The sequence below is a fragment of the Chelonoidis abingdonii genome, chromosome 3, assembly GCF_003597395.2.
Source record: "Chelonoidis abingdonii isolate Lonesome George chromosome 3, CheloAbing_2.0, whole genome shotgun sequence".
Lineage (NCBI taxonomy): Eukaryota > Metazoa > Chordata > Testudines > Testudinidae > Chelonoidis > Chelonoidis abingdonii.
The window spans coordinates 1,543,355-1,570,126 of NC_133771.1; the positions used below are offsets into that span (position 1 = coordinate 1,543,355).

Consider the following 26,772-nt stretch of genomic DNA (forward strand, 5'->3'; position numbering starts at 1 on the left):
TTCGTCAGAGGATGGAGATGGATGGCAGAAGAGAGATCACTTGATCATTGCCTGTTAGGTTCACTCCCTCTGGGGCACCTGGCATTGGCCACTGTCGGTAGACAGATACTGGGCTAGATGGACCTTTGGTCTGACCTGGTATGGCCGTTCTTATGTTCTTATGATTTTGAAGTTGATGCCATCCTGTCCACAGGCCCATGGAACTGAATTGCGTCCTCAGAAGGAGATGCTGCTGCAGCTACACCGGCATTCTCATTTGGAAATGAACCATTTTCTAGTTCCCTGACTTCATGTTAGAAGTCATTCCAAGGAGATCTGTCCTGGCACCCTCCATCAGAGACAGTGTCTTGCATTAAGGTAGGGCAATGTTCCCTGGCTCTTGGATCTGGACATCTCAGATCCGTAGGTTCAGTTGGAAGTTGTTCTGGAATCAAAGAATCAGGTTCTCTCAATTGCTATTAATAAACAGGTTGGCCAAGATGGCCAAGACATCCATGGTGGCATAGGCCTGTCTTGCCAAGTACCCAAATCTGGCATTAAATTACTGGTTTGACACATAGGATGTCCAGGAATGTTCATTTGAGGAGGGAGACTGTTTCACCCTAGAAGACTGAGTCTTAGATGTGTCGGGGTGAGCTCAACATCTGTAGAATCAATCTTGCATCAGATACTGAAACAATAGGGAAGATAACTGAAGTAGAGATCTGAAATACAGAAAGTAGTGATATGGTCTTTCTTGATTAGCCAGGTGGAATGTAAGGTGATGATACCAGGGACCCTGGAGAGCTCTCCCGTCAATATCATCTCAGTCTCTTATCAGGAAAACAATGTTATATGGCCGGACCTGGTATATGATGCAGGTCCAGATCAACATTTACTGTAACTATGATAATATGAGGGTGAGCTGCTATGATTTTATCTGATGGCCTCTTTTTTGGATCAGTTTCCTCTGGAAGATCCAGAGGTCTTAAGTCCTTAGGTCTTGCATCTGCATGCTGCGAATTGGCCAAAGAACCACCTGAGGTGTTTTAAATTTAGCCTCCTTTTCTTCAGAACTGATGGAGTTGGGTCCGGTAAATTGTCCCAATCCCTAGGGTCTCTCTCCAGTTCTGATGGAGACCAGAACAGTTCTGGAGCTGGATTGCGGCCTTGGCTAACAGAAGCTCTGTTGACTTGGAACTGGAGCTTGATGCCATGGCCGAAGCTGTCATGATTGACACTTTCTTAGATCTGGAAGTGCTTGAAGCCAATTCAGGTCTCCTAGCCTTCCTTTCTATCCTTTGGAATTATCGGATCCCAGAGGTTCGAATAACAAGGGCTCCTGTAACAGAAGGGTCAGAAGTCTGCTATGTCTGCCAAAGAGTAAGTGTGCTCAGCTAGCACCAGGTGCCAGAGAATGAGTCTCACCTAGGCATTTCAGGCACAATGCGTATCTCTTAAACCTGCTTCTTCATGCTGTGATCCACCAGGTTGGCAATGTAAGTATCACTACTCAGTGCAAAACCCCTAATCTAAACAAGCTGTGATGGACCGAGGCCAGTTGGTTACAGCAGAATAGCAGAAGGCAGATAGACTGGCCACTGGATTAACAGTTTTCTGTTCCCTGACTGACCAGAGCAGGGGCTGCTCCAGGCTAATGAGAACAACTGACTCTAATTAAGCTGCAAAGAGTCAGGTGAGGCCATTCAGTTAATGTGACCACCTGACTCTAATTAAGGCCCTGCTGATACTATAAAAAAGGCTCACTTCAGTCAGACAGGGAAGAGCCAGGGAGCCAGAAGTGAGGAAGTGCGGCTGAAGAGCTGGTTACTGAAGACACCCTCAGACCACTGTTAAAGGAGCCCCAAGGTAAGGGTGAAGAAGGGAGAAGCAGGAGAGCTGTGGGGAAGTGGCCCAGAGAAATGTAGCAACTCTGGCAGTGAAAGGTTGGCTGCCAACAACTGCTACCATTAGGGTCCCTGGGCCGGAAGCCAGAGTAGAGGGCAGGCCCAGGTTCCCCCCAACCCACCACTACAGGAACATCTCCTGGGAGGAGAAGTCAGGCCCCTGTCAGGACAGGAGGCTGAACAGAGACTGTGGGAGCTCTCTCACCGACCTCCTTGCTGGCTTATGATGAAAAGGGCTCAGTAGACTGTAACCCTGGCCCTAGAAAGAGAAGGGCCACGTGGAGGGTCACAGTGAGCCACTGAGGCTAGCGTAAACCGCCTAGAAGCGCAGGACCCACGGGAGCAAGGTCAGAGTTCTGCCACAGAGCCTAAAAACACAACAATAGGGCATTTGGGGTCTTTATTATGCTGTGTGGCCTTGTGGGGTTGCCTGCTTCGCTCATTCACAGCATCAACGACCAAGGAGTTAGGTGCTGGAGGATGGTTGGCAGAAATTCAGAATCTTTATCAGGAAGGAGTTAGGTGCTGGAGGATGGTTGGCAGAAATTCAGAATCTTTATCAGGAACATGATCTGCCCTTTTACCAGTTGGAGGTTGGTGGCCCGGGTCTGCCAGATTGTTTTGGGAGGTTCAGATAAAGCCTTGTTTACAGGCAAAGCTACTGGACTCAAAGTGGCAGTATAGAGGACGTCTCAAAGTTCACGGTGGTCTCATGGACCTCCTCCAAGGGGATCTGGAGAGAGTTAGATCCTCTTCATAAGCTCCTGGAACTGTTTAAAATAATTTGTGTATGCAGGGCGAGCAGGAGAGGTTAGTTTTTGGTGTAGCTTCCTCCGAAGGTGCAGAGGCTGATGTGGAGGGACAGGAGGAGTGGGTGATCACTCCTTTGGAGGTCATCACCAGTGTAGCTGGCCACTCTGGAGAATTGTGGCCGATAAGCACCCCCTTGAGTCCCAATACAGCAACTGAGGGGGGCCATAAGGAAAAAGTGGGGCATCCAGGGTTGATCATACCAGGAAGAATGTGGGGTACAGCAGTCTGCCTGTGTCTTGGAGTCTCTCTCTCAGAAAAGATGTCAGGAGAGGTAGCTCTGGGCTGGGAACTGAGCTCTGGAAAGGTATAACAAGTGGGGTTCCACAGGGGTCTGTTTTGGGACCGGCTCTGTACAATATCTTCATCAACGACTTAGATGTTGGCATAGAAAGTACGCTTATTAAGTTTGCAGACGATACCAAACTGGGAGGGATTGCAACTGCTTTGGAGGACAGGGTCAAAATTCAAAATGATCTGGACAAATTGGAGAAATGGTCTGAGGTAAACCGGATGAAGATCAATAAAGACAAATGCAAAGTGCTCCACTTAGGAAGGAACAATCAGTTTCACACATACAGAATGGGAAGAGACTGTCTAGGAAGGAGTATGGCAGAAAGAGATCTAGGGGTCATAGTGGACCACAAGCTAAATATGAGTCAACAGTGTGATACTGTTGCAAAAAAAGCAAACGTGATTCTGGGATGCATTAACAGGTGTGTTGTAAACAAGACACGAGAAGTCATTCTTCCGCTCTACTCTGCGCTGGTTAGGCCTCAACTGGAGTATTGTGTCCAGTTCTGGGCACCGCATTTCAAGAAAGATGTGGAGAAATTGGAGAGGGTCCAGAGAAGAGCAACAAGAATGATTAAAGGTCTTGAGAACATGACCTATGAAGGAAGGCTGAAAGAATTGGGTTTGTTTAGTTTGGAAAAGAGAAGACTGAGAGGGGACATGATAGCAGTTTTCAGGTATCTAAAAGGGTGTCATCAGGAGGAGGGAGAAAACTTGTTCACCTTAGCCTCTAATGATAGAACAAGAAGCAATGGGCTTAAACTGCAGCAAGGGAGATTTAGGTTGGACATTAGGAAAAAGTTCCTAACTGTCAGGGTAGTTAAACACTGGAATAAATTGCCTCGGGAGGTTGTGGAATCTCCATCTCTGGAGATATTTAAGAGTAGGTTAGATAAATGTCTATCAGGGATGGTCTAGACAGTATTTGGTCCTGCCATGAGGGCAGGGGACTGGACTCGATGACCTCTCGAAGTCCCTTCCAGTCCTAGAGTCTATGAATCTATGAATCTCACATGGAAACCAGAGTCAGAGGAGCTATCCTGCTCATAGTCCATGGGAGGAGCAGAAGGGCTGGTGTTAAGGCAGGTTGCTTGTCCTTTCTAGTGGGTACCTGGGAACAAGGTGATGCTAGAGAATGATGCAGTGACAGACAACATTCCAGTACCAAGAGTCTCTGTGTACTCTTTAGTAGGAAGGAGGTGGGTTTATCTGAGACAAACAAGTCCCTGGAGAACCTGAAATGCATGCGGTACCAGTGAATCTGCACTGAAACCTGGCAAAGCTCTGCAGTGGGAAGTGGCGGTACCAAGGATGATGTTGGCATTGATGGCACCAGTTGATCAGTTTGCAACGTCGACTTGGATACTGTAATAAGATGGAAGCAGGACCCGCCTTCGGTACCAATTTCTTTGATGCGGAGTCCTTAGAATCCCTTGCACCACGATCATGCCTGGGCAATACCAAATAATGCTGGGTACTGTGGGACTTAAAAGTACCTGAAATCTCTGTACCTTGAGAACTTGGCACCTCAGTGGTACCTTTTTGGGGCTGTGAGATCTTTGGAAACGCAGGTCTCTGTGGTGACCTAGGCTTCTTGGCACCGGAGTTGTCTGTGACAGGATCTGGAGCTCCTCTTCCTGGAAGTCCTGGTGCTAACCCCCCCAAAGGTCTGGTGGGTGAGTGGTCTGCAGAGGTCAACAGGCGCTGTCCTCATCACAAGACCACTGTATGGGGCAGGAAGAGAGGAGATCAGGGCCCAGGTGTGAGGCAGGCAGAAGGCAGTGCTCCATCATGAGAAGATTAAACTTAATTTTCCTGTTTTTTTCTAATCCTACTCTTAAATCCTCAAAAAAAATCTCACACTTAGCTAGGACACGTGTCTCCTAAGCAGCAAATACAGAGAGTGAATCCCACCATCTGAGGCAATGTTTAAATCCAGGGCATTTAGCCATGAGGAGACAGATTCCTTTAAAGGCGGGAAAGGCTCCGATGGGGTGAGGGGGGACAAGAAGTCCCCCCCACCAACAAAAGTTACTTAAAAACTACTCTAACTAGTAAAACTTAAAAACAGTAACTACAACCTGAAACAAGAAAAGTTAAATGAGGAGCTGTTCCTGAAGGGAAAACTAGCTACAAAGTGGGCCCCTCAAGCTGCTGTCTCAGGCTGTGGTGGCTGAGTACGAGGCCTGAGGATAGCGAGGGTGCAGGTGTGGACTGAAGGGCACTGCTGCCAAACGTCTCTGGTCAAAGGCGCCTGGGGGCACACCCAACGTGGAGCACCTCTAGGGATGTTACTGGAAGAACACTCGTTGCACAGTGTAAATACACATACACGGGCAAAGCAGCCAAGGAAGGAGATTTGCATTGGAAACCAGTGGCTCTTGTGCCCAATCCCCCGTCCTTGGGCTTGGTATGCTGCCCAGTGAAGTTACCAGCCCTTCAGGGCAGGGACCGCACATGCGCATCCATGTGGCACCCAGCTGGCTCTGGGGTGGTGTATAAACCAAGCCTTGCTGCCATGGATGCAGCTCAGTATGCAGAATGAACCCATCACATCTGGGTTTGCCAAGCACTGGCGCCCACACACAAGGCTGGCGCTGGGAAAGCCCTCTGAGCTTAGTGAATTTTTTGTCATTTCTCATTGTGCTAGGTGCTCTGTAGAACACCGGATCCTGCAGCCAAGAGCCTCCAAAAGGGGCCTGTGGAGAAAGGCCAGGGGTCCAGCCAGGATCAGGTGGTTCCACTCTGTGGCCTCTGAGATGGCGCTGGCTTTGACTGTAAGTGCACATGCGCCTATTGCGGAAGGCATGGGGGGGCTCCTCGGCACCATCTGCACATGGCAAAGGTGGTGGCTCAGCAATTCCCCTCAGAAGGTGTTCCAGGCCAAAGGCGGCAGGTGATAGGCTGTGGGGACACCTGTGGGAGGAGATCAACAGGGCATCGCAGATGTGCAAGGAAGGAAGACCACAGCAGAGCAAGAGATGGCAGCGGCGTGGCGCAGCATGGCACTGCACGGCATAGGAGCTTGAAAGGTGCTAGGCAGAATGTGGGGCTGGACTCCTGGCCCCAAGTGCCCGAGCAGCAGCAATGCAAGAGTCCATATCCCAGGTGTCTCAATGCCGCCCTGCCAACGCCAGATCTAGTGGCAAGAGCAGCACAGACCCTGCCTGTCGGGGATGCTGCTCATGGGGGGGTGATGGGGCTTCTGGGACGTTGTTTAAAAATTAATACCCCTTCTCCCCCCAATTTCACACAGGCTGAGAGAGCAGGTGAGGGATTCACTGGTGCCACCACCAACCCCACACACGCCCAGGGGAGTGACCCCAGCACTCAAGCCGAGCTGTTTGCTGATGAGGACCCTGGACCTGTCCAGGAGCCAGCCTGCCCCAAGCCAGGGAGAAGGGGACACAGTTACCTTGGCCTCACCTGGCTGTTAGCAGAGCTGCCCTGTCACCAGCATGCCCAGCGCTCCCAGGGTCAGGGAGGGGACGGACTGCTGTGTGTTCACAGCACAGCACAGGCTCTTCCTCACTAGCCACTAGCCCAAGTCCTTTCTTGGCTCTGGCAGCCTTGGTAGAGGCAAGTCCCGCTGGCACTGAGGCAGCAGAGGTGGGCACTAGTGTCACCAGCTTGGCTTGTCTAACACTGCACCCTGAGGCACCACAGCAGCCAGCATGGCTGGACACCGCTCCCCAGTCTGTACCCGGGGCTAACCCTCCCTCCGTTAGCATCAATGGCCAGGAAGCACTGGGAGGGGGGAATGCATGTTATCAAGTCGGAGCTGGAACTGCAGTCGGAGTACTCTGCTCTTCTGCGCTTGAGGACCAAGCCTCAGACCAACTCCTGCGCCAAACAGTGCACATTCCACTTGCTCCGGCCCTCTCCTCTGCCCAACTCACTCAGTGCAGATGGCTCTGTAAGCTCAGGAGGCAGAGATGTCACAGGCAGGGAAAGCAAGGCTCTGCCAGACAAACACAAAGGCAGAGCATTACCTCCCTGAGAGGCCAATACACGCAGGCGGAGAGCTGCAAGCCAGCACAGGACGCCCGATTCCCAGGCTCGGAGCAGTATGCTCAATGCAGCCAGCCTTCAGACAGGTTTTGCTGTCAGTTCTATACAAGGTGCTCTCCAGGGCACAGCAAGGGGAGCCTAGGGTCACAGAGCCCCAAGAGCATGACAGCACTGTCAGCACAGGGGAGGGGTGATGGTTACCGAGCCAGCAGGAGCATCCTCCTTTCCCAGTTTCTTCCGGAGTGTTTTCCTTCTCACCAGCCCACCACAAACTGACCCTGCTTCCAGATGCCAGGAGGGGCTGGACACTACAGAAGTGTGAGGACAACTGGTCTGCTTGAAAGGGGAGTAAGAAAGACGGGCCTATGTTGTTCAGGCCCCAACCTGCAAAGGAGCCTGGGTGCCCCACTCATCCCCACTGATGCAGGCTGGGACTTGTAGTACTTTCAAGCCCTAGTTCTAGAGCAAAGACTAGCAAGTCATGAGTCTCCTGGCCCCACTTACCCCCACAGCAAGCTCAGGGCAATCGTCCACTATTGCTCCAGCACTGTGGAGTGCTAGTGTAGGAAGGCCTCCGGTGTCCCCGCTCCTGGGGGCGCTACACCTGCAGCAAGCCCGTTCTCACTCCCATTCCCAACCCTGCAGTCACTGGTAAAGTTGGGAGGGCTTCCCGTGAACTGCCAGTGCAGCCACAGCCACAGCGAACCACGCAGGCAGCAATCCGGCCACCCCGCACTGCTCTTGAGGCCTAGGATGTGCACAAAGCAGAAGCAGGGAACGGATTCTTGGGGTATTACCTAAGCTTTACCACTAAGACTGGCTCCCCCAGAACCCCAGTCTCTCACTCATCTGGCCTCAGGGAGGTCCCAGGACAGTTCCCAGCCCGCACAGGACATGGTTTCACTCTAGCCACGCAGCCTCAGGCCAGCGGCAGACAAAACAAGCAAAGCTGAAGAAACAGACATTACAACATGCCCATGGAGACACAAGCCTTTTATTTGTTCCCCACGGGGTTCCCATGGAGGCTGCCAAAGCTGGAAAGCAGATGCACAGGGCGAAGCTACATGTGAAACGAAGGCAGTGCGCAGGAAGCCAAGCCAGTCGGGAATTCAACAATCTCTTCTGGGAGAACAGCATCTGGTACCACAATCCTTTACCCAAACTGTGGAGTCCCATGGACAATTCCTGGCCCTTGAGAACACTGCAGCCCCAGCAGGACATGGCAAGTGTAGACACCCCGGGGCTTTGGGACATACTTCAGGGCAGAGATTCTGATCCAAGCCTGGCACTAGGCTGCTAGCCACTGGGACCAGCCCAGAGTAGCAGGCCCACCTAGTGGACCTGGCTGGGGAATTACAGCATACAGGCTGATCATGTCCTGAATGTCCTTGGCCAGCCAGCAGCTGCACCCCACTGGGGTTTCCTAGTGGTCTCCAGTCCATGGCCAGGCAAGCAGCCTGCCACGGGCTCTAAACCCATCTCAGGTGTGTGTAGCAGAGGAGACAAAGCCAGAGAAGTAAGTGCTAGGCCCAGCAAGGGCTTTGCCTGGGGGGATAGTCACCTCCAAGCGCGCTTTCTTTCCATGTCAGGGCACCATAGGACCAGGATGTGGTCCAGAGAGGTTCTAGGTAGCCAGTGGCCAGAATCACCCAAGCCAGGCAGGTCTGTGGAAGGGCCTAGTTAGTTTAGGTCAGTAAACCAGTCTGAGCACCTGGGCAGGCTATCGCTTGGGCTCACCCCCCAGTTACATATCATACCTGCCATCCACCCTGCACACTGGAAACACTGCAACTCCTAGTGCTTCTCAGCACTTAGCCAGGGAACGAAGAAGGCACTTGTATTATGGCCTGAGCGCCCCTTGGACATGGGAATGCTTGTGGGAGTAGCAATGGCTGGGGAACGGAGCTGGAACTCCCCCTGCCAGCTTCTCTAGAAGATGCAGTCTTGAGCTGACTTCCCATCATAGCAATCCAGTTAAAACATGGTCTCCTTTGAATGGCTTTGGGTCCTGCTCTAGGATTTACCAGGCTGTGGGATTTGGACAATACAATAACTGCCACAGAAAGGCTCCATGTAGCTGGGTAGCTAGCCCAGCACTGCAGCAGCCACAGATCCCTAGGGGTTCAGGAGCAGCAGCTGACCTAGCTGTGTCCAGCCACCAGCTGCAGGGGAGGATGGCAGGAGCCAGAGGGCAGCCCATGCTCCCAAACGGGAGCTGACTGAAGGTGGGGGAAGCTGCGGGAAGCATTGCAGCTGGACTCTGGAGTCTCAAGGCTTCGTATTGCACTTGGCCACCCAGAGCGTTGCTCAAGACACAGGAGGCAGCACCTCACAAGCAGTTACTGCTCCACGGCAAACCACTTTTATTAAGTTAAAGCAAAGCACAGGCTGGCGCAGGGCTTTCCTTCAGGGGCCCGGCCTGACACAGCAGCTCCACATGTACTGAATGAAAGCTAGGAGGGGCTCCCTGCCCAGCTTACCTCTCACTGGTGCCAGGACCCTCGGGCTGCCTTTCTGAGGGCTCTGACTCCCGCCTGCAGGGCCACCAGCCCTGTTACAGCTGAAGGTGAAGCTGGGTGAGGCTTTGATCTGGGGCGAGTTCTGCTGGCTGCCGCTGTTCCCACTGGTGCCATGACTGTAGCTCCTGGACCGGGAGAGGGCATTCTCGGAGCTCAAGGCGGGCAGCCCGCTGGAAGGGACAGGGGGGAGGGAAAATGGCAGTGAGAGTTTGGCTCCCAGCCGGCTCCTGAGCCCTCACCCACACCCCCTGGCTGCACTAGCCGCTCAATCTGCTCTCCCATGACTGGCAGCACGAGAAGGGCCAAGCTGGAGGCTGCTGCCTGCTGAAACGCCATTCTCTCCTGGCGTCCCGAGTTCAGGCCTCTTCTCCATACGGTCTGTGCGTACTTCTCGGCAAACACCAGCTCCCCTTCAAAAGGGGAACAGCAAGTACTGGCCCCTCTGAAGCTCCGAGCCTACTGTTGTGCAGAGCTCAAAGAACCCATGCCATTGGTGCTGTGCACATCCCGGGGCTCCTGGCAGCTCCCAGGGGCAGTGGATTCATCTTCTTTCCTGTTTCTAAAACGCTGTGCACATTTCTAGTGCTATGAGCTGGGCAGGGCGCCCCATGATCTCACACATCTGCCAGCGGGCGGGGCAGGGCGCTTGACCGCTAGGAAGCCGCTCTCCCCTTGGAGCAGTGTGCTATGTCCCAGCCCAGCCACTGCCAGAGTTTTACAGGGGTGGGCTCCAGAAGTGTAGTGCTGCTGGGATCCGGCCACCACAGTTTGGGAAGGCAATGAAGAAAGGTGCAGGAATGAATGGTCTCACCCACCCCCGGAGCTTGGCTCGGACGCTAAGGGAAGGGCCCCACTCCTGAGAAGTCGTCCAGTAGCACAGCCCCTCTCCACACTGTTTAGAGTCATCCCACCTCTCTCTGCCATGTCAGCACTAACTCCGAGGGGTACCCAGCCCTGAGTAGTCTCTAGCCTGCTGGCAGTGTCTGGCTGCAGGCAGAGGCTGCCCCATGGACACAACGCTGGAATTCGCAGAGTCCCAGCCATGCGGCACTACTAACATGCCTTTCACAGGCCCTGGGGTGCTGATGCACTCAGCAGACCCGCTAGCCCTATCCTGGGGTCCCCTCCCGATGCCACCTGGGGGAGATGCAGGCAGGTCCTTACTTAGAGCCCTTCTTGCGGGAGAACGCAGCCATGCCCTTCAGGTTGCGCACATGCTTCAGCATCCAGGCTCGCAGGTTGTTGAGGCTGCTGTGCTCAGACATGATGAGCCGGGACCAGGGGTTACATTCTGCCATGTCCAGCGCCGCGATGGCCAGCGCCCGCCCAACCTGCGGAGGCAAGAGGCACTCAGTGGGGAAGAGCCCAGTCGGGCAACAGCACAGCGCAGCAAATGGGAGAGTCATCGAGCCCCAATCCCAGTTTCTGGGGGCCCAGGTTCGGCATGGGCAGCACGCAGACAGGGCAGACAACCCAGAGGGCTTCTGGCCCACAGTTCACAGTACTGCTGATCTAGTCTCAGCCGCCCCAAAGGGAGCCAGGAATGCGCCCAGCAGCAAGGACAGGCACTTCCCACCCTTCCAGCTCCAGCACTCTGGCAGATCCCTGGCATCCCCCACCCAGTTACGGGGTTTGCACTATCAGCACCGATACCTTTTACAAATACTTTACAGCAAACGTCAGGAAACTGCAAAAATCTGACTCCAAATAAGGAACCAGCAAGGTGAAAGCTGTAGAAACACTGGCTTAGATGGGCCCCCAAGGGTTGATTCCATAGGGCTGCTCCCAAGCCCGGGAGATTTACGGCTCACACACTTGCTGCTCAGTGCTCAGCACTGAGCCTGCCCGGTTCCCTGCTTGTACAGCTCCGCGAGTGAGGGAGCCTGCCCGGTTCCCTGCTCGTACAGCTCTGCGAGTGAGGGAGCCTGCCCGGATCCCTGCTCGTACAGCTCCGCGAGGAACCGCGAGTGAGGGAGCCTGCCCGGATCCCTGCTCGTACAGCTCCGCGAGGAACCGCGAGTGAGGGAGCCTGCCCGGTTCCCTGCTCGTACAGCTCCGCGAGTGAGGGAGCCTGCCCGGATCCCTGCTCGTACAGCTCCGCGAGGAACCGAGAGTGAGGTAGCCTGCCCGGTTCCCTGCTCGTACAGCTCCGCGAGTGAGGGAGCCTGCCCAGGTCCCTGCTCATACAGCTCCGCGAGGAGCCGCGAGTGAGGGAGCCTGCCCGGTTCTCTGCTCGTACAGCTCCGCGAGTGAGGGAGCCTGCCTGGTTCCCTGCTCATACAGCTCCGCAAGGAACCACGAGTGATGGAGCCTGCCAGGTTCTCCGCTTGTACGGCTCCACAAGGCATTGAGAGTGATCGCACCTGCCGAGTTCCCTGCTTGTATGGTTCTGCGAGGCACCGTGAGTGACCAAGTCCGCTGGGTTCCCTGCTCATATGGCTCCACGAGGCACTACGTGTGATCAAGCCCACCAGGTTCCCCCTCGTACGGCGCCGCGAGGCATCGTGAGTGACCAAGCCAGTGGTGTTACCTGCTCAAACAGCTCCACAGTGTACTTGGTGGGGAAGGTTGCAGGGGGTGGAGGGCTCGCCCGCCCATTGTCATGGCAGGCCATGGGGATGCTGTTCACCGAGCGCCCGGTGTTATAGTTGCACTCCAGTGTGTAGCTAGGAAACACAAAGGAAGCCCATGTCACTTCATCCACACCACAAGGACCAGCACTGTCCCCATTACTATTCCCAGGCTCCAGAGACATACACCCAGGGCAAACGACACAACATCCCTACCAGCATCTTCGAGGGGCACCTCTCACCTGCTGCCCCTTGAGCTGGCAGCCCTCACTGAAACGGAACCACTGCCCTGACAGCAGGACAGCCAGGACCACCATCCTCATTGCAGAAGTGAGCAGGACGTCTTGCTACAAACCCCTGCCCTGAGCCCAGCAATCCTCGGAGGGGGAGCCACCTTTCACTGCATCAGCACGGCTGCTGCTGGGGCTGTCTCTCTAGAAGGCAGGGGCCAGAGGCACAGCTGCAGTCTCTTGTCATTGGCTCCGATAGCTCCACTGCGCTCGCTGCTGCACACACATAGCCCCTCTGGACTAATTACACAAGACAGACCATCAAATTAGGCCTGAATAAAGACTGGGAGTGGATGGGTCATTACACAACTAACTTCCCCCTGTGGTTACTAACACCTTCTTGTCAACTGTCTGAAATGGATCACCCTCATTCCCACTACAGAAGTGATTTTTCCTCCCTTGGTATTCTACTGTTAATTGAATTGTCTCGTTAGACTGACCCCCCCTTTGGTAAGGAAACTCCCATCTTTTCATGTGCTGTATATATATACTGCTTACTACTATTTTCCACTCCATGCATCTGATGAAGTAGGTTCTAGCCCATGAAAGTTTATGCCCAAATAACTGTGTTAGTCTCTCAGGTGCCACGAGGCCCCCTCATTGTTTTTGCTGATACAGACTAACATGGCTCTGCTCTGAAACCTACCCAAGACACATGCTCAGGGAGGCAATGGGACCTGCCCAAGGTCACAGCTGGGCAGTGACAGAGCAGATGTCCTAGGACCTGTCCACAAGGCTTCCTGGTGCCAACCAGCCGCCCTACTTCCTCCTGCAGCCAGACAGCCTCCTCTAAAGAACGGAGGTGGCTCCAGGTGGGAGGAGCCAAGCCGAAACCAGGACTGGTTGCCAACCATCCCAGCTCTGCTGAGCACTCCCCGCAGGAAGCGAGGCGCAGGGAGCCAGGATAGGGAACTCACTTCCCACCCCATCACTGCACTCTAATTGTAGCAGGAAAAACCAGAGCCGTTTTTCGGGGCTCCCAAGCCCTCTCATGAAAGCAGCAGGGCTAGCGGCTCCGAACGTCCAGGGCCTGCAGAGCCAAACTAAACAGCCAGGCAACCCCCAGGGAGGAGGAGGCTCAGCCAGCACCCAGGGTGGGAGGAGGGCACCCACAGCAGCACCCGCTCCCACCTGGACTCACAGTAGGGGTGACTGAGCTCATCACAGCAAGCAGCCAGATCTCAGCTATGGCCACTGAAGCCATACGGTGGAACCCTAGTGCTGGGACTCCAGGTCCTGGATGGTTCCTACTAACACTGAGCCCCTGTGCTGGGCCCCACTGCTGAGCTGCTGCAGAGGCCAGGCACAGGCAGGCAAGAGGGGTGGGCATGGCAGGGCACCAATCCTTACTCTCGCCTATGCCGGGCAAAAGGAGTTTACACCTTTCTGGCGGAGCCTGTGCAGACCCCAGGCTGGCCTCATATGCTGGCCACGGAGCATTTCCTCTACAGCCACAGCACTGGCTCAGCCCAGTGTCCCGCTGCGTGGTGATGTGGTACAGCCCCATCAGGGGGAGCCGCTGCACTAAACCAGGTGGTGCTGACACTACGTGAGCAGCCTGAAGGGCTGGGGAGAGCCCCCATGAGGGACCAGCACACCTGTGAATGATGCCCGAGGCCTTGTAGATAGCCACTCGTCCACTGCCCTCTTTCGACTGCCCGTCCCTCTTGTCTCTGGCATACATGTTCTTCTCAGAGAAGTTGCAGCCCATGAAGTCAAAGTGAGCTGAGTTCAAGGAGATGAGTTTTGGGAACAGCATATTCTCCACCTACAGGTTGAGAGAGGCACACAGAGCTCGGGCAGTGCCCACACGGTGCAGGCACACCACTGGCTCCCGAGGCAAGCCAAGACGTACTGGTAAGAGATGCACCTGACTGGAACACCACAAACTCCTGTGTCACTGCAGCTCAGTACCAGGCTCTCAGGCCCTGAGTTGTACTGCGCATTTCTCTTCCCCATCAGCCAGCCCAGCCCCTCATTCCAGCCAGATGCACCTCTCCTGCTTCCCCACAGCCTGCACACACCCCCCGAACCTCCACGCATCTATGCCAGCCTTGTGCCAACCCCCATCCTGAATTCTCCCCCTCCAGCCTCACCCCATGCTGAACTCAATTTATGTCTGGGTTTAAAAAAGCAGCACTCCCTCTTCTCCCAGCCCAGGGGGAGGCAGCAGGCGCCAGAATCCCCCCACTGCTGAGCTGCCACCGCCCCTGCCCTCACCTGAGCATTCTCCTCGCTGAAGCTGTTGCCGTACATGAAGCAGCCGCGCTTGGAGGCGTGCCCGTGCAGATCCACGTAGTACGCCAGCCCGCTCTCCTGGGGCAGGATGGCTTCCAGGGCAGCCACTGACGAGGCGGTCTCGGCTTCCCACTCACAGTGCTCCCCGGTGGGCTCCGAAGGCAAGATCCACACAGCTTGGTCCTTGTTCCCCCGCTCAGCAGCAGGTGCTTCCAGCAGCTGGGGGTCCTGAGAAAGCATGAGATGGGTGCTGGGGTGATTGCGGAGGTTGTTGGCTTTCTCCAGCTCTGACAGAGAAGCCTCCGGGGCCAGGGTGCAGTTGCGGATGGAATGGTTGGAAGATTTTGTGCTTAGCGAGCTGGAGGTGAGCGGGGAGGCGTGTACCCTCCAGTCAGGAGCGCCGGGTGGGCCACGGCTGTGGATGTGATGGTAAAGGAGCACGGCTTTGGCTCCATACACAGCAGGGTGCAGCTCTGCATCAGGGCTCAGATACTGGCGGTTCAGGTTCACCCCCCGGGCGTCAGTTCTGCAGAAGGGAAAGGGGAGACATGACACCTGCCTGTCCCCAGCTGGATGCCCTCTGCTGGGCACTGCAGGCCTCAGGGCATGCTGCTGAAGGCAGGGGCTGGGCCCAGAGTCCTTCCCATGGATCACCCCGCCACCCTGCTATGGCCCAGCAAATGCTACCCTCCACCCCCAGGGCTGGACAGAGCATGCAGCAAGCCGCTGGAGGATCCACTGAGGCTGAAGGAGCCATCATCAGGCCTTCACAAGGCACAGTGGCAACTCTGAGGGGGCCGCACTGCCTTTTCGGGGAGATCGGGGGAGTTACTGAAGAAGGCCTTCTGGCCCTCCCAGAGGCTCCCCTACCCCCCCCGCAGCACTCACTCCTTCAGCTTAAGTCACTGCAAGGAGAAGCCCATATATCCAGGGGTTCAGACCATGCTGTGGGTCCTAAAGCTCAGCTACAAACACTCCACTCCCCTGTACCGGCTCAAGGGGGCCCCTGGCCAAGAGATAACCCACTGCAACCAGATTCTGGAGCGTCTCCCCTTCATGAATGGCTGGTTGTGCTCACAGATAGTGGTGCTGCAGCTCCTTCAGTGGCCAGCAGGAGCTGCTGTTGTAACACACCACAGCTCAGAGCCCGGCTACAAACTGAGTCACGGCTCGAAGGGAGCGGCTAGGTGTGCATCAGACACAGCCCTGCTCTCTCGCAAGGCCAATGAGCAGCGAACTGCAGCCCTCCCACCGACAGGCTCTGTGCAGTCTGCACCTGGCGCCGACCGGAGCTCTGCTCACAAGCACCGCATCTGCTCCTGACACCGCGCGCAGCAGGCACTGTGGAGGTCAGCCACTCAGGCAGGAAAACTCACAGCACTGCTCCAGGCCAGTGATTCCTGCCCCTTCACTCTAAGCTCCGCATATGGTTTGGCAAGTGACTGAGGCTACCAAACACCTGGGTGGGATCATGGACTTTAAACGTGTTTTTGTCCCTCTGGAGATATGTAGCAGGCTCCAAACTAGAGCTGGCCCTGACCTGAGGGTCATGGGCTCTAAACTCTGCCAAACTCAGCTCCTGCCTCACTGGGGGGTTCTGATGCAAACAACCTGTCAACTGCTCAACCCAGGCTGGTTCCCAGCTGCCCCAGAGCCGGCATTCATTACCGCCAGCCCCCCTGTGCTCCTGCCAGTGCACAAGCCTAGCCTCTGCCTTCAGGGAGGTATGCAAGAAAGAAACCCACCCCAGCAGAGCCGGGGCAGCATCCGCAGTCAGCGCAGCTCTCACCGGTAATGACCTCGCACCACGCCGTCTGGGTTCAACATGGGGATGAGCTTGAAGACGAACACGCGCCTCAGCATCTGGGCTCGGGGATCGTCCTCCCGCAGGATGAACTCCAGAAAGCCATTGAAGACAAAGCTGGACGGCGTTTCCCCTGGGTGAACTCTGCTGCTCAGGAAGAAGACCTAGGAGAGAGACACTCAGAGCTACCGACTGTTCCCTTCCCAGCCTTGCGCAACACACCCCAGCCGCTCTGGAGCTCCAGCCACTGTACACTTCCCAGGGCTCTGCGCCACATCCCACTCCAGGAATCTGGCCCACCGGTGCAGGGTGAGAGCCCAAGCTCACCGCATCGGAACACTCCGAGCAGGTTCCGTTTCAATGGGCGGCAGCAGTCAGAAAAGCTAACAGAATGTCAGGATCTACTAGGAAAGGGATAGAAAATAACATCCTGCCACTATCTAAATCCAAAACCACCTCTTCCATCAACTCAGTCTGGGACAGTTCCTCAGATTTATCACCTAAAAAGAAAATGGCTCAGGTGGGGCAATCTCCCTCTGCAATGGAGGCCAATGCAACAATGTTTAGCTTCTCTGCAATGGCCGTGTCTTCCTTGAGGGCTCCTGGGTTACCTAGGGAGGTGGTGGAATCTCCTTCCTTAGAGGTTTTTAAGGCCCAGCTTGACAAAGCCCTGGCTGGGATGATTTAGTTGGGGTTGGTCCTGCTTTGAGCAGGGGGTTGGACTAGATGACCTCCTGAGGTTTTTTCCAATTCCTGTATATCTTTTTTTCAGATGGGGTGACCACATCTGCACGCAGTATTCAAGATATGGGCGTACTGTGGATTTATATAGAGGCAATATATTTTCTGTCTCATTATCTATCCCTTTCTTAATGATTCCCAACATTCTGTTCATTTTTTTGGCAGCCACTGCACATTGAGTGGGTGTTTTCAGAGAACTATCCACAATGACTCCACGATCTCTTTCTTGAGTGGTAACAGCTAATTTAGACACCAACATTTTATATGTAGTGAGGACTATGTTTTCCGATGTGAGTTACTTTGCATTTATCAACACTGAATTTTATCTGCCATTTTGTTGCCCAGTCACCCAGTTTTGTGAGATCCTTTTGTATCTCTTCACAGTCTGCCTGGGACTTAACTAGCTGGAGTAGTTTTGTATCATCTGCACATTTTACCGCCTCACTGTTTTTTGGTCCTCCGTTTTTTTTATATGGCATTTTTAAAGCATTTCCATGGAGCTTGCAGGCATTTCACTCGTGACTATTCCTTTTAGTTTCTGTTTAACTCATGTCTTCCCTTCTGCGTAGTTCCTCTTTTCAAAGTAAAATGTGACTGTGGTGGGTTTCTTGGTTACTCCACTGAAGGATATCAAATTTAACTACATTATGGTCACTATTCCCGAGTGGTTCAGCTATATTCACCTCTTGGACCAGACCCTGGGAGCCACATAGGACTAAATCAAGAACTTCCTCTTCCCTTGTGGGTCCCCAGACTAGCTGCATCATGAAGCAGCTATTAATGGTGTCTAGAAATGTTATTTCTGCATCCCATCCTAAGGTGAATCAGTATGGGGATAGCGGAAATCCCCAATTATTACCGAGTTTTCTAATTTGATAGCCTCTCTACTCTCCCTGAGCCTTTCACAATCACTATCACGATCCTGGTCAGGTGGTCAGTAATAAATCCCTACTGCTATATTCTTATTATTCAAGCTTGGAATTTCTATCCATGGAGATTCTATGGTACAGTTTGATTCATTTATAATATTCACTGTATGTGACGCTACGCTTTCTTTCCCATGTAGTGGCACTCCCTCACCAGCGCAACCGACTGTCATTCCTGTATATTTTATACCCTAGTATTACTGTGTCTCACTGATTAGCGTTCCACTACGTTTCTGAGATGCCTATCAGCAGCAAATATCCGGCACTCGAGGTCACTCATCTTAATACTAGCATTTGTATACCAGCACTTACATTTGTCACTGTTTAGTTGTCTCCATTCATTTGATGTCATTGAATGGGACTCTCTTTCATTTGATGGTTTCTCTTCAGATCCTACGTGTACTTTATCAACATCTATCTTCTCCTCTTTACTGGGATATAGGATATCCCCATTAATATGTCTTGCCCTAAGGGATGTCTCCCACCTTGAGGACAAGGCTGTGCCCTGCATCCTCCGTGCTTGGATTCAAGGAACTGACAGGGGACAGAAACACCAGCAGACAAGACAGCCAGTCTGCTGGCAGGATGTCGGTCCCAGGGCTCCGAGGCAGTTCAGTCCCCATCCCCACCCAGAGGCAGCCAGCGACTTACCCTCTTCCCTGCAAAGCAATGCGGACGAGGAGTGGCTTCATCAGGGAATAGGTTGTCCAGCCTGGGCTCGCGCTCCTCCCTCATGCCATGGCACGAGGTGACAGTGAGCAAGTCAACCCGCAGATTGTCCAGGGAGCGGCACAGGAGCTCTCGATGGTAATAGATGGAGTCAAGGGTGCTGCAGGGGGGAGATGCAGAAAGGCCCTGAAGAGCAGTTCTGACAGTCGAGGGAGGAAGGGCAGCTCCCCCCCACATACCAGCTGGGCACTCCTGGAAAAGAGAATCTCAGGCCTCAGCACTAGGGAGAGGTACCCACCTTCCCAGCGAGGGGACAGGTCCCACCAAGGACTAGCAGAGTCCCATCTGAGTTTGGAAGGTGGCCACCGATCCAAGCAGTGGGTGTCCTGCCCATAGCCTCCCCTCTGCAAGCTTCCCGGGCTCCATTCTGCATTCCCTTTGGGAGGAAGTCCCACACAACAGTTACCTTCTCCTGGCTTCCCTCAGCACCTGCTCTGCTCCCGTCCCCCAGAACTGTTCTGGGGCCCCTGGGTGAGGCCTCCAGCCCGGCTTGGCTATCCAGTCTAAGTGCACCCTGCTCCTGTCTAGTTCTGAGTCTTGCCTGGAATCTGGAGCCCAGCCCTATATACCACTTCTTTATTATTTCCATTGCAGCAGCGCTCACAGGCCCACTCAGGACCATGATGGGTGATGCATAAAGATGTATGGAGACGCTGCCCTCGCCCCACAGCAGAGCAGACACCCTAGCTGGTGTAACTCGCAGGTGGAGGGAGTGGGCAAGGGAGGCAGGTGATCAGGATGATGGGGTCATAGGCACGTTTTGCAGGTTTGAGAGTGGTGGGTTGTGTCAACAGGAGGCAGTGGACTCACTGGTCCCTGCCAGCTCCTACCAGTTCAGCCTACAGGTCGCCACAGGTGCATCTTGGGGAGGGTGTTAAGGACCCAGTTGCCTCTTTACAGATCAGTTCAAAGAGGGCATTGCCGGTGGGAGGGACAGAGGGAAGGGTAATAAAGGCTGGTGCTGCTTGCAGGAGGAGGGGTGCCCTAGTGAGACAAGAGCAGGACAAGGAAGGAGCAGAATTGTGCAAGGAGCGACAAGCAGCTTGCACCAGGTACAGAGGAGGCAGTGCAGGGATCCCGAGGGTCTGACATGGCCAGCGCGATGGCCAGGAAAATGAGCTCACAGCAACAGCATTCTGGACAGACCCAAGAGGCACCCAGGAGGCCAGAGAAGAAGAGGCAGCAATAACCAACAGGGCAGATGAGGAATGGCCTATGGGGAAGAAGCGGACATTTTTAAAATATTTTTTTGAAGCCGGCGTGTGCCTCAGTTTCCCTTATAAGTTGCAGTGTTCCCTAGTGAGAGGATGTGACGTTATTGATATAAACTGGGACCATATAGAACATGGTTTACAAGCAAGGTCCTGTAGTGGCACCAAATCTTATGTAAAGGGGGCCATATAAGGTGTCTAAGACCAGGTTATGGGTTGCTGGTTATGATTATGCTGTCTGTATGTCTGTATCATTTTGTAGTTTAAGTATCTATGGGCTGTATATCTGTCTGTAAGGCAAATTTGTGCTGTATTTCTGGGAAAAATCCAGACAAGTGGGTATTGCTCTGCCTAGTGCTTGATGCGCATTAAGGACCACAGCTACACAACTGACCTACTGAGAGGAGGCAGATACGCCTTGTAACTCAGCAGGGTGTGCAGGACTGCCATGTGACTGCAGACTCCATTTTGTGCTGTAATTTCCACAGTAAGAACAAAGAAGTGTTCTAAATCCTGGAAGAGCCTATATAATTGTGCTGAGCTCATCGCCATTGCTTGTTCATATCCCTTCTTGACTCTCTCTTGGAGGGACTTGCTACATAGCTGAAAGCTCTACACAAGGACTGATGTAACCACATTCCCAGCGATGTGATGTTCTCCAGTAGACTTGATTTGAACCTGCATGTTAACTCTACACTGCTACAAGCCTTAACTAAGAACTTTGCCATTACTGTATGGAATTGATTCCATTTAACCAATTCTAGCTCTCATCCTTATCTTTTTCCCTTTATGAATAAACCTTTAGATTTTAGATTCTAAAGGACTGGCAACAGCGTGATTTGGGGGTAAGATCTGGTGTGTATATTGACCTGGGTCTGGGGCTTGATTCTTTGGGATCGAGAGAACCTTTTTCTTTTATCGGGGTGTTGGTTTTCATAACCATTCATCCTCAGGACGAATGGGACTGGTGGTGATACTGGGACATTGGAGTGTCTAAGGAAATTGCTTGTGTGACTTGTGGTTGGCCAGTGGGGTGAAACTGAAGTCATTTTTGTCTGGCTGGTTTGGTTTGCCTTAGAGGTGGAGAAACCCCAGCGTAGGGCTGTAACTGCCCTGTCCTGAATTGGCACTCTCAGTTGGGTCCCGCCAGAACCAGCATCGTCACAGGGGAAAGGGACTGTTTGTTCTCAGGGAGGCTAGGAGACATAAGTGTGAGTGGTGCCCAGTGCTCCGAGCTGGGATGGGACACTGGAAAAGGACTGGCTGAGGCAGATCCCTATCCACGGAGACAACAGCAGATCCAGTCCCCAGGACATTTACCTCTGGCAACCCTGGCTCCAGAGGCAGACGGATTTCCCTATCTCTCAGCAGGGAGGCTGAGCAATATTCCCAGCTCGAGAACAATGGACTGGGGAGGTATGAGGATAAGAGGTAGGGGCTAGAGACAGACAGAGCTTGAACCAAGGGGGTCACTGCAGGTGGGCTGGGCGCTGGCTGACAAGGCCGGGCTGGGCTGTAACCGTCAGTTCTCTGGGCCACCCGAGGGGCTGTCTGGGCCATGTGCCTGGTTTCACAGGGCTGGGTGAGTGTCCCTGCAGATGCTGGGCGAGGGGCACTGATCCCTGAGGAGAGGACACGTCTTCCCCAGGGTCTGGCTCAGTGGGACTTCCTAAACCAGGCTCACAATGTGAAGCAGGGAGTCTGCAGGCTCAGAGGCCCAGTTTCAGGAGCGGGGGAGGCCTTGTGGTGCACCCTGGAGGAAGAGTGGGACCCCTAGGGGGTCTGGCATACTGTAGGGGTTCCTCCCAGAGACCACTCCAAATCTGGGGTGTAGCACGGACCCTGTGGTTCCCTGACACCCATATGAGGCAATTGGGAAGATGGTGAAAGGCTGCACTTTGGAATGCTGTAGAGAAAGCAACAACAAGCCCTGGCCTGGATGTGCAAGTCCAGAGACAGAGAAATCAGAGGTGATGCCCATGTGACAGAGGATGGTGGTGCTGCCAGATTAGTGAGTAGGAGCAGGGAGATGATCATCCCTTCTTATATGGCACTGGGGAGACCGACACTGGAACATGGAGTCCAGCTCTGGAGTCCACATTTTAAAAAAATGTTGAAAAATTGCAGAGGGTGCAGAAAGAGCCACAAAAATGATTCACGAGCCAGAGAAAATGCTGTACAGTGAGAAACCTGATGAGCTCCATCTGCTAACATTATCAAAACGATGACAGAGGTGCCTTGATTACAGCATGTAAGTACCTGCCTGGGGAGAAAACACTGTGTACCAAAAGGCTCTTGAATTTAGCGGAAAAAGGCATAAACACGAGCCACCAGCTGGAAGACAAATTCAAATGAGAAATAAAACATTTTTAACACTGAAGCCTTGTCTACACTACAGGGGGTAGGGGTGAGGGGGAATGGGTCTAAGTTATGCAACTTCAGCTACATGAATAACGTAGCTGATGTTGACGTACTTAGATCTACTGACCACGGGGTCTGCACTACGCGATGTTACGACGTTTCCCTGGCTTCAGGCTCTTTTCGTGCACCTGGCTGTATCTCTCCCTCAGTCCCTACACTCTAATTGCTCTAGAATATTTAACACTTCTTTAACCGCCAGTTTATGTCTCTGGTTTATCCCTCCATCTCCCCGACACTCTCTTCATCTGGTCTATTGTCCTCCTGTCCTTCCCCACCCCCAATTCCATTTCACAGCATACAGACTTAGTCTTTTCCCAGGCTTTTTGATCTCAGCAGTATTCCTGTCCTCCTTGGCCCTCTCCTCCCCCAAGGAGCATCTAGACACCAGATGACCTGAAAGATTCTTCCCTCTGCACTCTGGTGACAGCAGCCCAGAGACTCTCCCATCACCTAGCCAGCCCCTACGAATGGCCCAGCCCTAGTGCTCCTCCGTTGGTCGTGCTCATTTTGAGGCCTCTGCTGGGGAAGCTGTAACTTCTGCTCCGGCCTGAGAGTGGAAAAGTCCAGTGAAGTCTCTGCTCGGCTGTTGCCCCAATGCAGGGATGCACCGAGAGGCCAAAGACCAAGTCAAAAGGAAGGGGAGCAGCTGGATCAAGCTGCCACGGGCCAACTCTCTGGTGCATCTTTTGGGTGTGGGACACACAGCTGGAAGCATGGATTCAAAACAGACTGAGCTACTGAATCCAAAGGGAGGTGTGGAGAGGGAAATCAGGGATGGCACTGCAGAGCCCTGGGGAGGAAGCCATAAGTCCAGACCACATGCAGAAGGCAGGAAGCCCACCATGCAGTCATGCATACAAGCAGCGTACATGCCTAGGGCCAGCTCTGGCTGCTGGCGACCAGCAGGACTCAATCTGAAACAGAGCCATGACATGAAGGATCCGAGGCAACAGAACACAAGGGATGTGGAGGGAGAGCTGGCACCTAAGCTTAAAAGCGGTGTTCTGCCTTGCTACTGGTTTGCCACTATCCATTGTAGGTGAGAGGTGGTCTAATGTCCCCAGATCCTTCAGGCTGGGGGGCATCAGGCATCTGATACCCAGCCACTTGCTTCAAAACAGAAGGGGGGTGAGGACAGGAAAGAGAGGAAGGCAGTCACCATGACGATGCCATGAACAGCCTGACAGATCAGGTGTTGCCAAGGACAACAGATCACATATAAAAGAAAACAAATCCTTAACGGCAAAAGGGCCCAAGCAGAGGGCTCAAATTCAGCCCAAGGTTCTTCAAGGACTCCAGGACAAAGGATCAGCACAGGACACAGGAGCATTCTGCCCTGGGGGTGCTGGCTGACACGGCCTGAAAGGGCCCTTTGAAAGCAGCGCTCCAAGAGAAGCAGGATGTGTTGAAAGTTGCAGACAGGCTCTCTCAAGAGGGCTGGATGCCAGCTTCAGAGGCTGGAGAAATGACATGAGCACAGGCAGAGAAGGTCAACAAACAGTTCCAAGAGTGCAGAGTTCTCCCCTAAGCCTCCCGGCACTTCCATTCAAGAGATTCCCAACACACAGATTAAGGCAGGTATCCAAAGGAACTATGCAGAATGTCTACAACCCTGCCCATCACTGGCTCTGCAGGGAACGCTCACCATTCCCTGAAAGCACCCGGGGCAGGCTGGGACTGGCTCCCTTCAGTGGGACAGGAGCAGACAGCTTGCTGTTGGCTCTTCTAGTCAGGTGTTCTGCCATGGGCACCACCCCAAGACCTGTGAAAGGACGCCAGACCTGAGCTTTCAAGAGGACAGTCACTCTTCAAAAGCAGCAGAGGATTCTGGTCTGGGATCAGGAGAGAGGGAACTTGCTCAGCCAAAAGGAAAAGATAGCTCCCAATCCCAAGGAGATCCTTGTGACCCCCGGAGGGAGACTGCAGCAGCAGGAAGCACAACCAAGTATCACACAGGGATTTCCCACTCACCCTAGCCTGACAAAGCAGGGAGCACTGGTGTGAGAAGGCCAAATTCATCCCTCGGGCAATGCCATGGACTTCAGCAGCATGAGATGAATATGTGTAACTCTCAGGCTGGGTATGTAAACATGGAGCAACTGGCTGGATTCAAAGTCCAGTTTCCTCTGTCTTTCTAAAGCTACAAGTGAGAGCTGGCTGCTCCAGCTCCTGCACGCCATGTCAAACCAGAACCTAAGAAAGTCCAGGGGCTGTCATGGAACTGCAGCTCTTTGTGCTCAGAGACCACAGGCTTCATGTGCCAACATCAACTGCCTTTTCATATCCAGCTGATTTCTTCCAATTCCCTGAAACCTCCCTGGAAAGCCATCAGCAGAGGAATGACATTCACACCGGTCACTGAGAGGACTGAATGCCTTTGATTTGCCTTGAGATAAAGAATTACTTTCTGCTTGCCTCAGGAAAATGGTTTAGGGCTATAACAGCAGAGTATGGAAGAGCCTCCAGGCCAGGAAGCAATGGAGGTGGGAGAGACTGCAACATAGAACAGCACTGCAGAGATCAGAATGAGCTTCTGAGAAAGGGAGCAGAAGCAATTCCCAGAAAGAGGACGGTCTTTGGTGCAAGCGCCATGCAGCCAGAATACCTGGTGCTGATGATCAGCCCCAGGAGGTACGGATCTCCCCTGGGATCGGGCTGCCGAGGGAAGGGAAAAGGTCTGTGTGAGAGGATGTTCTGCAGCAAGGAAGCTAAAAAGGAATGAAGCCTTTGCTTAGCCAGGTGTCCTAAAACCTCTCTCAAAATGCAGCGTTGGGGGCAGCAATGGTTCCACTCCCTCCTTTTCCACGTTACAGACCCTCCAGCACCTCTGCTCCTCAGTATGAAACAACACTAGGCTGCGAAACCAGGGACACTACAGACCCCACTGCCTGTCCCCTACACTTAGCTCTCAGCCGCCTGGGACCCATGGAAATTAGTGATCCACCCAGGACCCACCCACAGGGAATGCATGGAAGCTGGTCTGACCTTGGGATGGAGAATGCTGTTCCCGGAGGAAACCCCAAACAAAGCCCAAAGGGCACCCTCTGCTCACCTCCCCCTCACAAAGAACCACTCATTTGGGACCCAAGGGGTGCAGAGAAAACAGCTGTGGCTGCTCATTCCAGAGCTGACATAAGAGATACAAGCCCATGGCAGCTAACAAGAGGGCAGCTAGCACAATTACCCCAACTCCCCACCCAGGCCAGAACCACTGCAAAAGCTATGTTTGAGCAGAGCCAGCATGTCAAGGCTGGGGGAAGACAGGCAGCGAGAGGGTAACAAGGGCGGTGCGCACCTGTTGGGTGACATGTATTGACACTCCTCGAAGCGGCTGTCCAGCTGGGCCAGCATCTCCTGGCACTCCGTGTATGAGAAGGGGTAACAGAAGGCAAAGTAGGTGGTGGTGCCACGGGACTCCAAGAAACGGTGCACAAAGGACAGCACAAACTGGGTCTCTTTCATCTGGGACAGACACACACAAAGCAGATGCTGAGTGGCTAGCATGGCTCCCAGGAGCAGAGACCCACAAGCCTGCAGTCATCTCCCTTGGGGCGCACAGCATGGCATATATGGCTACTGGCTGGCATCTCACTGTAGCTAAAAATATGCCCATTCCCCCCCTGCCCCCCAGTAGTATAATCACCACTAAACAGTGGCTGCAGCTTTGCAGTCAAACCCACAATCAAGGCTGCTTCCACCCATGTTTGCTCTGAACCCCTGAGGAGCTCAGACACCACCACCTAGGAAAACAGGCTCTGCCTTACTGGATCAGACATTTGGTCCATCTGACTTTGCTGCCTCCCAACAGAAATGACCAAGACTTGAGACTTCAAAGGAAGGTGAAAAGTCCCAAAATGCACCAGGCCTTTTGTGCAAAATTGTCCAGGAGAGAACAGGGGACCTCTTCCTGTTCCCTCCGGTGATCTGCTGAAGTCTGAAATACTGTTAGCACATCTGTGACAAAGTGGGAGGGTTCTTAATGTTTTGTCTGAATGCTGTGTGTGTGCCTCAGTTTCCCCCATGTTACTCAAGCATCTAGGTGGTGGGACAAGAGACCCTTAGAGGGCAGCTGTGACTGCCTGGGTCAGACAATGGCCAACACTCTGTATCCTGGCAATTGATAGTCAGGGCCCATCCTCTGCAAGAGCCAGCTGGAGAACAAAGTGAGAGATGTTTGCCCAGGGAAAGAGACAAAGGCTGGAGGACGGGCAACTGGGCATGACAGAGGCTGGGCTGCTGGAAGCTGGTCAGTCAGTGGTTGGGGGACTGAAGAGGGGACAGCCCAGGGTTCAGGGCTTGGGACTGGGCTCTCACAGCATGGC

The 26,772-nt window shown here is 53.6% G+C and overlaps 1 protein-coding gene across 10 annotated transcripts in view; it reads right to left on the bottom strand.

The window, feature by feature from the left end:
- AGBL5 (AGBL carboxypeptidase 5) overlaps nt 1-26,772 on the bottom strand; it is a 64,207-nt gene that overhangs the window by 32,285 nt on the left and 5,150 nt on the right. For 6 of the 10 annotated variants that reach the window (XM_032768043.2, XM_032768041.2, XM_075063536.1 and 3 more), the window contains 8 exons: nt 25,746-25,912; nt 18,741-18,918; nt 16,408-16,586; nt 14,601-15,144; nt 13,979-14,148; nt 12,051-12,186; nt 10,685-10,851; nt 9,482-9,690 (listed from right to left, as the gene is read on the bottom strand). In XM_032768043.2, the coding sequence (XP_032623934.1) occupies nt 9,482-9,690; nt 10,685-10,851; nt 12,051-12,186; nt 13,979-14,148; nt 14,601-15,144; nt 16,408-16,586; nt 18,741-18,918; nt 25,746-25,912 (1,750 nt within the window). Of the gene's footprint in view, nt 1-4,606; nt 4,715-4,742; nt 5,907-7,991; nt 8,666-9,481; nt 9,691-10,684; nt 10,852-12,050; nt 12,187-13,978; nt 14,149-14,600; nt 15,145-16,407; nt 16,587-18,740; nt 18,919-25,745; nt 25,913-26,772 lie in introns of those variants that run through there. The other 4 variants (XM_075063537.1, XM_032768048.2, XM_032768051.2 and 1 more) reach the window with 3 other exon arrangements.